Consider the following 10,773-nt stretch of genomic DNA (forward strand, 5'->3'; position numbering starts at 1 on the left):
AAGAGGAAGCACGTTTTTTTAGGGATTCGTTGATCTCAGGGTTGATTACAGGAAGCAAAAAAAAAAGAAATTCTTAAAAAATGCCACTTACATAGGTGCTCCATCTGACAGCATCTCGTTGTTCCCATGGTTACAGCCTGGAGCGTGCTGCTGTACATATAACCATGCTGGGATGAAGCTGGAGTGAAGTGGTTCACGTCGAAGCCGTAACATGAAATTCATTTGAAGCGATGATGCACAAATACACACAATTGAAGCTGAAATGTGAATCTCTTCCCCCCCCCTCCTGGCAGCGAATGGCGAATACTTGACTGATGTTGACATCAGAAGGATTTCCTCACTGCGAGGAAGACGGAACCAGCTGTCGTTGAGTTGTTGTCTTCCAGTGGACGCAACTAGAACCAGAAGAGAACGCAGCGTGTTCTTTATTGCAAAACTCTTCATTTCAACATAAACATGAAACTCATTTTTCTTCCAAAGCTTCCCACATTCCAACATGAACATATTGGGACCATCTGATTTTTCTGGACAGAGGGTAGAGGCTCGTTTGTTCAACATGATGTTGTGTTGCTGGAGAGTGTTATCCCCCCCCCCCCCCCCCACCCCACCCCGACACACACACACACACACAATACACTTCAGTGTGTGTCCAGCAGTCTTTAGATATTTGTTGGAAAGGATCCTGTCATTTTTGATTTGATGACACGTTTTCTCTCATGTCAACTTAAATTGAAATTTCTTGCTGTATTTTTTGGAGTCATTGTTACATTGTTCTATTTGTTGCTGCGATTTGTACTTCAGGGCCACCGTACTAAAAGCATGTTTGATCTAGCGTCCCATTTCATAAGATTTAAGCTCAGAGCATCTGCTTTATTGTTATGCGAGATCTATCAGATGAGGCTGGATGTTAATCTCATCTCGAGCTCGGCATTCAAATCCAAAATGAACACTTGATAAAACTTTCTATTTGGCTTCACGACACCAATATTAACAATCAAAAAGTTTTTTTTGTTTTTTTTAATGTCTGTTATCATTTCTCTTCACTGCCCTATTAAAAGATCCCTTTTTACATGTGTGTCTAATGAAGTCAGACACAAAGTCTACAGTTAAAAACGTTCCAGACTTTATCTTTAACTAATAACAGGCCTCAATCTGAATCAGATCAATTTTGAAGTCTTCATTTAACTCCCGCCGAGGTTTTCTGTGCTTTTTTTGATACCTTTCATAGACTGAAACTACTTTTATTGATGGAGCCTCATTTTGGTCGGTGAAACGTTATCTGGACTGAAAAGGTCACTCTCAGTTAAAAGACGTTTTTCCTCCTAATTATCCTGGTGACTTTGAAGTATCACATGTGGCTGCGTCAGTGTCGCATTAACTGCCGCTGGGAACAAAGCTGTCGGCCCCAGGCCACCAATGAGAGAGCACGGATCGCTCTGCGCCATTACCTGCTGCGCCGCTGCACGTGGCTCCGACGAGCACGTTCTGTCCCGTCGCGTTTCTGATTCTCTTTGGCAGATGAACGGGAAATCTTGGGTTTACGTGACTCGCATTGCGCTGGATTCAATCTCGCATCTGGAATGGCTTTTTTTTCCCCCCAGAGCTGGCTTTATGGGAAACAGGTTCGGCATGCGCCCCTGCGATGATGCGCGTGTCATCCGAGCTAAACTGATTGGAATTTAACGGCCAAACTCGAATCTGCTTTTTTCCTTTTTTCCTTTTTGGATTCTGTCTGTTGAGCTCCATCCCTGTGAACCTCCAGTGACTGGGAATGCAAACTTCCCTCCCCTCCTGCTTTAGGGGATATATACATACGTATTCTCTTTGGAATGCCGGAAGAGCATTGTCTTCTATTGAAAGGTCTTGTCCGAGGTCCGTAAGGGTTGTGTTCCCAAGCCCTCTCTCTAGTGTAACTCGCAGTCCACTAATTGTGGAGTTTCTTTTCTCTTCTTTTCTTCTTCTTCTTATCAACAGAAAGGCGAGGATGTGGTCACAGTTGCTTGGGATTTGTCTGGAGGAGATAAAGGCATCAGTGAACGATGTTGAAGAGGAACACAAAGGGAGCAGCTCCGAATTAAGAGCCATTACTAAATACCATGGCGGCTGAAAGTCATTCAGTTTTATGCTCCAGATATCCTGGAATTCTGGGTTCTCTCTCTCTCTCTCTCTAACACGCTTCCCTACACTTCCTCTGTAAAACTGCAGACTAGAAGAACCTCGTCATAGTTCCAATTGTAAATTTAGAACCGGAAACAATGATGTTTCTCATTTTAGACCATGATCGTTATTCTTTAAGGCAGTTTGGTTTGGTGGTAGCGTTTGCTGTAACGATGGATATTTAGTTTATTCACTCTAAATCACTTTAGCATCGTGATTTTGAGTGTGAGCGTCCCGAGCTCTTCACTCGAGGATGGTGACGCTGGTACTCGGCTTTCACTTCACTATTCTCCTTGACCGCATATGAAAAACGGGGAAGCATTAATGTTCTTAGTCATTCCAGCAAAGACATGAACCCCCCTCCCTTCCACCGCATCTCATTACCGCTCTTCCCCTTTGATAAAGCCATGCTCCAAACGGAGGGGGAGCGATCCGTCTCTTCTCGGGGGCTTTTGTCCATCTGTGGCGCTGGGAGGAGGAGGATCTGGTACCAGGGGGGTTGAAGGAGGTGCTGCTGATGCATGAGATGAAGATCTGAGTCGTGCCGCAGTGGCCTGCATCCACAGCGATCGCTTGCGTTGCACTTTGTGTGTAGCGTTTGTAATCAGCTTGCATTACATCGTTTTCTAAATACTCATATTTACACAATACTTCCTTTAAATTCTCACTCCACCTTCGCAGTGTAACTTTAACCAGGCGGAGGTGACGATGCTACATAAAAAACGGAAGGTCCTGACCCGGGTTTGTCTGCAGACTTTAGCTGTTCCTGCCCTGGGTGTCACCCCCCCGTTTGCCTCTTTGAAGAATCCCAGTGACCTACATTCTGCTGGAGTTTGCTGTCGGCTCCAAACTGGTACCAGCGCCAAATCCACGCCGCACTCGCGCATCGGCACTCTGACCCACATCTCCGTGGCAACAGCTGCACAATCCTCTGAGGATGCAGCAGCCGGTGGCGAAGGGGAGACGAGTGTAGGTCTCCCTGACCTGTGGAGTGATGAATGATGCCCCCCCTTCCAGTGTTGATTGAAGCTCTCTTTGCTTCCCAACACTTTCCCTGCCTCTGAGCAGCACGTTGATGAAGACGTGACACCTCCACGCCATTGGTTCCGCAGCTCACAGGAACTCATTCTCTGCTTCTCAGGCAGCGATACGACATGAAAAGCCTCAGCTGGCGGTTTATGCTGATGGCGACGGCGTTTTCCTCCCCTCACGCGATGGGAAGCAGGTAGTTTGCGTCAAGCATTTAATTCCTTTTTTACTCCTCCTGCATCCAGATAAAGCACAGGTGCTATTTATTACACTTAATACTACTGGAAGTCTCGGCGTGGCCTTAATGCCTCCATCAGTGAGATCATAAATCAGCCTGAATCCATGCTTGCCCCTCTCGGACGTTATTTCTGGCATGCGTCTTTAAAAACAAACAAATGAAACGGTTCTGAATAGAAGATTTAAATATTTATCTGACACTAAAGAGCTGCTAACGTGAGGATTAATTAATGCGTTACAAGAAGGCCGAACCGGCCGACAGCAGAGCTGCAGCTGTTTCGTCGGTCATTGTGTGAAAGGAGACTCTTATTGCGTTCTTTCAGGCCTTTAGCAGTTCACACCTGTTTTTTTCTTTCATATACATGTACTTGGAATATCACAGCGAGCAATTAGGAACTCTGAGACACTCCCACAAGCGCACCCGATACTTGCCTCCAGGTCAAAGCTCTGATATTCCATCTCTGGCACCTTTCCTCTCCACTAAACCAGCTTTTCCGGTCTGCCAGACGTATCGAGTGGCAGCCGCAGAAATTAAGGTCTGCAAAACAAAGACGACAACATCACGTGGCAACTTAACCCCCCCACCGGTGAAAGCAACAAAATGCTGTTATTTGTGTCAGAAACCTTACAGAGGCGGTGCCGTGTTCAATACGATCTCTGAAACTGAAGACTGGCTGTCGGCCCAAAGCACCTGAACCGGGTCTCCAAAGACGTTTCCATCCACGGCTTGCATTCGTCTGCTCCACAAGTTGCTGAATGGGGAATCCACTGGGCTGCACTGTGATTATATTCGACCCTGCGTTTTTAGGAAAGCCATACTTTTAATCTTGCGATGCTCCAACGCCCCCGTTCTCGGCGCCTAATGCTAGATCTGGACTCACTATTGCCGTCCAACAGTGATTGGCTGGCTGTGGGCCTCACATAGCACCTCCACACACAGTTACCCACCCAGAAGCCCCTAATGTGTCTAATCCTTTCCCACCATTGTCAACAAATTCCTGTGACTGCCAAGGCCCTCCATCGTTCATGTAATTCAAATTTCTGTTGCTTGTGCCGCCGTTGAGGGCTGAGCCTTCTGCTCTGGTTTCCCTAGCAGTGCTGTTTGTGCCGTGGGAAATGCTGGCCTCCTGCCCCCCCCCCCGTGCTGTTTATCAAACGGTTTCAGCCTTGTCTTCTTTTCTTGCTGTGACTCACAGGAGCCGTTTGGCTGCAAATTCTTTTTAAGAGCTTTTTAACTAACCTTGGGCCCGCCATGTCGCCAGAACCCAGATGTCCAAACAAGCCACAATGCCGCCTGAAGGCTTGTTAAACGTCTTCGGTAACTCTTTGCTGTCTGCGAGCCGCCAAGATCCACCCTTATTTACTGGAAGTCTCATGTATCCATCTCTATTTATCAAGCTGTGTCACTGTTCAAATTGACAGTGGCTCCTTATATAAATGAGATCATTGGTGCCGTTTGGGATTGGCCCGCTCGAACAGGAGCTCGCTCTGTATCCGCCACCGGAATCACGGAAGTTATTTTCAGCACAATCCATCAATTATTTCTGCGGCTGCTTCCATCTTGGAAGACGTTTCGCTGCTTTTCCGTTTTGCGGGAGGAAACCGGAGAATAGGTGTTAGCAATGGGCTGCTTGTGCGCTGGGTGTGGGTCTAAAATGGAAGGAGTCATCTCGTTTGTGTTTGTTCATTGATCACGAATCAAGGAGACCAAACAAAGGAGCCATCTGAAAAACGATGCAGTGGCTCTATTCTCACCTTGAGCCCCGCCCCGGTCTGCAGACCGCTCTCTCCTCTCCGCCTCACAGTGTTGTCGAGTAAGATTATCTTCTCGTGATGCCACACGTTCACGGTTGGCTCCAGGGAATCCACGCGGCATAATGTCAGGTTTGTTGATTGTCTCCTGGCCTTTTTTTTTTTCCCCTCCTGAAATATTTATTATTAAAGATTTTCCTTGTGTTTTTCTGCTCTACTATCAGATGATTCTTAGCGCATTCATTCCAGCTTTGTGCATTACGTGAAAGAAAGGCTTTACGCTGCACTGATTACCGAAGTATAGAGAGTACAAAGAGTAAATCCACATCCAGATGTGGTTTTGTGGAGCCTATATGCTCTCAAGATAACCTAAAAAAGTTGTTGTAAAAAATTAGAACAAACAAAAGTCTCCAACAATATTTTCAAGACAAAGCTGATTTTATTGGCTGTTTTTGCTGCGTAAATTTCTTCATCACTCACTGACATCGGCGTTTAGTAACAGGAGTCAATGATGCGCCTCACGCTCATGAACCTCATGTTGCTCGAGCCCATGCTCATGAAGTTCCTGTACTCTCCGGGCCTCATGTACATCATCCTCCCTCTGTAATGGGGCTGCTCGTACATCAGCCAGTGGCCGTCCATCACGTTGCAGGACATGAAGTTGGACATGCCGTAGCGGTCCACGACGTTCTCGCAGTCCTCTGTCATCTCGTGCATGTGGCCCTGGAGGTTCTCCCTCTCGTAGATCCGCATCCTGTAGGACCCTCTGTGCACGGGGATCACGCGGCAGGACCTGATGCAGTCGCTCATGCCCATCGTGCTCATGTAGTCGGCGTACTCGCCCCTCCTCATGAAGTACTGGCTTCCCATGAAGTTGGTGCGGTCGTAGACCACGAAGCAGCCCCTCTCCACCCGGCAGGAATGGCAGCGGCTCATGTAGGACGACATGTCGGGGCAGTCGCTCATGCACTCGTAAGAGCGACCCTGGAAGTTCCTGTCCTCGTAGAAGACGATCTTGCTCATCGTGTTCATGCCGCTGGAGGTCATGGCGTTCGTTGTCTGTACAGGCGCTGGTGCTGATGGTGATGCTCTTGGAGCTGCTTGTCTACCTGCTGGAAACCCTCCTTTTTTTATACCCAACAAGCCAGAGCGCCCCTTTGTGGAAAAACGGCCTGACCCGGCAACTTAACATAGAAGCCCATGTTGTCTCCGTTTACAGCTGTTATCCCAAAATACCTTAGAGAGGCGGTTTTTGCTCCAAATAGCGTGGCACAAAACCTTTTTCAAAGGGTTAACAAAGAACAATGGCGCTTTTGTGACATCAACATAGAGAACAATCCATCCTTAGCTTTGCTACGCTCTATTCTCTTTTTTCTGTTTACTCATTCTTGGCTGTTCTAGAGGTCAGTGGAGGTTCAATATGTAGAGAGATTATTCTAATAACTTTTAATAATATTGAATATTTCAATAAAATGATATTCAGCTTCGGGCCAGGACTTTGATGGATGGCTCAGAAGAACTTTCATTTATGCTCATTAATCGAGTCGCCTCCTTTTGTATTTAATTAAATTACATGTACTGACAGCGTAATTTATACTTTTATTGCAATATAACAACTTGATTTAGTTTGAAAGTTTTAACTGAGGGCGTAATGATAGTTTTATCAGCCCGTTGAATGAAACCCACAATTCACAAGGTGTCGATCATGAAACTCTCAGTCTCAACAAAACCTGATGTTTGAGTCAAATGAATTTGTCTTGATTTCCTCAATAATCTGCGCCAGATGTTTCATTCTGCTTTCATCATAGTGCCGTGATCAACGTTTCTACTTTCTGAAGAAGGAAGGAACTTTGGACGTTATTTAATCTTCATGCTAAACCTTTATCTTACTTATGAAAACCGCATGTAAAGAATTGGTCCTTTAGCGTGATGCGATTTCCTGTGCTGAGGTGAATATTTTTTTATTTATTTTTTACGTAAGAACGGCACAAATGTAATATATTTTTTTAGCAGTTGGATGATTCTTTTCTCTGGACAGAGCCTTAAAAAGAGAGACGGTCCTGACAGTAACAGATTACTTGTGGGTTTCAGAATCAGTTCCATATGAACCTGGACCGTATCACTTTCGCTTCTTGTAGGCTCGTCTCGCTTCGCTGTGCTTTATCTCTCTCTCTCTATTTTACGACTTCGATGTTTTGCTCCCTTTGCCATGAGAGCAAAGACGACTGTTTATGCCATCTATCATGCAGGACTTGCAGCAAATGAGGCCTATCGAGTTTTAAAACGGTGTGCTACTAAAGATGACGAACCCTGGAGCCCATGAAGCTCTGCGGCGCAGCTGCACGCTGAGACTTGGATGTCGCAATCAGCTGACTGAACCCGAAGGCTGGATGCTATCGTTCTGCCAACAGTTTGCTGTGTGGCCACTCCATTAAATGCAACATGGTAGTTAAACTGTTATGGAATCTCTGACTGCTGTTCCAGGTCGAGCAAACAGCCAGTGTCAGCACAAAGTGCTCGTGTTTGTCCACAGAAAGCATAAAGTATAGGGTGTGGAGGGGAAAGAAACAGCTCTGAGGAATGCGACTCGATTCCAACCAGCGCTGCAGTTTAAGGTCTGTGTGGAGGTTTAGTGGTAGAGTCACCATTGATGAAGAAGAAAAAGGGATAGATTATTCTAACTTAATATAATATGATCATATTTGCATGAAAAGACAAAAAAAGAAAGAAAAAAAAGCAGTGTGCCAAGTAAGGACCCTTTCCTTGGCTCCTATCACGTTAGAAACACCCGGGTCATTTCACTCACAATGGAAATTTCTTGAGCAGAAAATATTCGATTACTGTACACAGTTTCTTTCCTGTTTTTTTCCCTGAAGTTTTCCTTCATGAATTTTTGATTCTTTGTCATGTGGACCTCGTGGAAGGTTTTCTTGTGCTTTGCCTGAGCCTTCTTCCACCTGATGGAAGCCTTATTAAAATCACTGAAATGCCGGCGCTCTGCCTTCAGCGTCTGGGTTCTCCAGTTGTGTAACGTTTCTATAAAGGTTGTGCTTATAATACTACATGAAAGGAGAACATTTGGAGGAACAAATGCCTCATTCTTCTTCTCCTAAACTAATTAGAACTCAGAGTGCGTACCGTCACCAGGGTGCAGCAGGCCTCTTTAATTCAATCAAGAGCTCATCCAAAGTAGACGTGTAGCCATAATATACAGCGTAGCGTAGACCACCCCCCTATAAAAACACACACAATTTACATGTGGTGAGTTTCTCCGTTTTTTGATTTAGCATTTTGGTACAAAAAGATTATAGATCATTATAGATCAATGGGATTCGATCGTTGGGTCCGGTGTAGCTATGCCTACTTCTAATTATAATTCTTAATATGTTTGAGATATTCAGCCATATTTTGATGCTGTTTATGAGACAATCTTTGCAAACCAACAATAACAATAGAGCATATACATACTACGCGACAAGTGAAAAAGAAAATGCAGGAAATGTTGGACCGATCAACCATGAGATGAATGTCGTCACCTCTTATAATGTTGTCGCTTTCCCTTTCCCTTTCCCTCGGTATTCTGGGATCTGTAGTATTAAATTAGCTTGCTGCTAACTGTCTGTTTGGTGGGCAGGCGGTGCTCGGCCGTCTGTCACTGCTGGAATAAGGAGCACAGAGCCTGAAAGAAACCAGTAAAGTTAGCAAAACACTAAAGCGAAAAATGATAGAGCGTTCTAGAGAGCTGGAACTGGACACCTTTGACTTCGCACATTGTAATGTCATCAGTCACCGGAGTTGTGAGGAAAGTCCCGCAGTGAAAACCGAGGCCATGGACCCGACTGTGGTTAAAGTCGCCCACACAAACTGCTGACCTGCTCTGATGCGTCTCGGGTCGTTCTTCCTCGTCACCGAGGACATCTCCTCCCCGCTGTGGGAATGTTCTACATTAGTGTGCTTCCTGCATTCCAGCATAGGGTGAGGACCACGTTCATTTCAGAGGATCTGATTTACGATTTTTGTGAGAGGAATGCAGGGACATATGGTTGTGATAAAAACAAATGGTGTTGTTTCAAGTAAATCTTAACAGCGTGTGTCCGTTCCCTCTCAACTTCAGACTTGCATCTCAGATTTACTGTAAAAGGGGTCTGGATAAAAAAAAGTACATTTTATAGGGTTCCTTTACACAGAAACAAACTGCATAAAACATATAATACAATTGAATTAGACGAGACAGGATGTGTTCAAATTCAACAGACTTATTGTGTATCACCCTAAAAGGGAATTCTTCACAAAACCGTGTTTCAGATACACACCAATGGCAATCCACGTTATCCAAATTGTGTGATTCTGAATGTCTGAAAGTGCGGAGCTGACGGCTGTAGCAAAAAAAACAAAACCAAAAACACCAAACGCAACTTCAAAAACAGCCAAAGTAAGATGCAGTCCCTGAACCAAACCGCTCCCAAAGTGCTGAGCAGCTCCAGGATCAGCTGACTTATTAACTGAGCTCCGATTAGAAGTCTCAATGCTCGCCTGTCGTACGGAGTGATTGCTGCTCATTACGCCCAGTTTCAGCAGCAGTTAGGGTTAAGCCCTAAAGCGATGAACCCACAGATAACCTCAGAGAACTTGTGTTTCAAGGCTCGCCCTCATCATTTGTGTGCATGCGTGCATCCTCGCGGCTCAAAGGGAGGAATGGCGGCGCTGATTGTGTTTATTGAGAGTCGTCTGTAAATGTGTCGACTCAACACGTTTTACAAAGACGGAACCAAGACACAATGAAAACCTCCTTCCTCTCTAAGGGGATGTTTGTGTGTTCTGTGTTTCACTTCAGCTATAAATGAAACTCAAGTTAGTCACATTGAGCCTCTGTGTTTTCTCTCTCTCAAGCTGATCTTTGCACGTACGTGCATTTAGTTGTCATTTGACAGAAGTCCTGCTGAAAGCTGACATGTTGAAATGTAAGCATGCTGCAGCGACAGAAGGCGGACATGAATGCATCTCTTTTAATGTATAGCAGGAGACTCATTGTTTCGTGTCAGGCTTCTACTGTATATGGAATTTGCAGATGTTGTTGTATTTGTGTTCCTTCAGCTGAAAGAAATTCTGCATTGGCAGGACCTTTTCCAAGTGACCTCCAATGACTTCTGCTTTCTTACCATGGAAAATAGGAAACGGCGGTTCGTGTGGTGAACTTGTGGCAAGTTGAATAACTGAATTGTGATTCTGTCAGCGTTTCATTTTGATAAATCATTTGGAGCGGATTGGTTATTAATAAAATAATGATCAGTAAGCATTTAACGTGATCCCAAAAAACAAAGGGAAATGAGTGCACTGCGTTTATCTCGCGCTCCAGATGACTGATCAGTTACAGATAGAGTACTAGGAGAATACTGGTCTCGCTTCAAGATGGCTTTTCTGACCCTGAAGAACAGCTTCTGAGACGAGTGGGGTAAAGCGGTATGCAAGAAGCATACGGTCAATGAGTCCCTTTTATGAGGGTCGGACTGTTTGGTGCGGCGGCATAAAGGTGAAAGCTGTGGAGGTTTGAACTCGACAGTGGGAACGGGTCAAGTCAGTGGGATCCGTGTAGAACGT

General features: G+C 45.2%; 1 protein-coding gene across 1 annotated transcript; it reads right to left on the bottom strand.

Annotated features, from left to right (window-relative positions):
- Positions 1-5,667: 5,667 nt before the first annotated feature.
- LOC137909495 (gamma-crystallin M3-like) lies at positions 5,668-6,222 on the bottom strand. Its single transcript, XM_068753957.1, has one exon. It carries the CDS (start codon positions 6,220-6,222, stop codon positions 5,668-5,670), a length of 555 nt encoding a protein of 184 aa, XP_068610058.1.
- Positions 6,223-10,773: the final 4,551 nt, after the last annotated feature.

This window comes from Brachionichthys hirsutus, chromosome 20 (assembly GCF_040956055.1).
Source record: "Brachionichthys hirsutus isolate HB-005 chromosome 20, CSIRO-AGI_Bhir_v1, whole genome shotgun sequence".
NCBI lineage: Eukaryota > Metazoa > Chordata > Actinopteri > Lophiiformes > Brachionichthyidae > Brachionichthys > Brachionichthys hirsutus.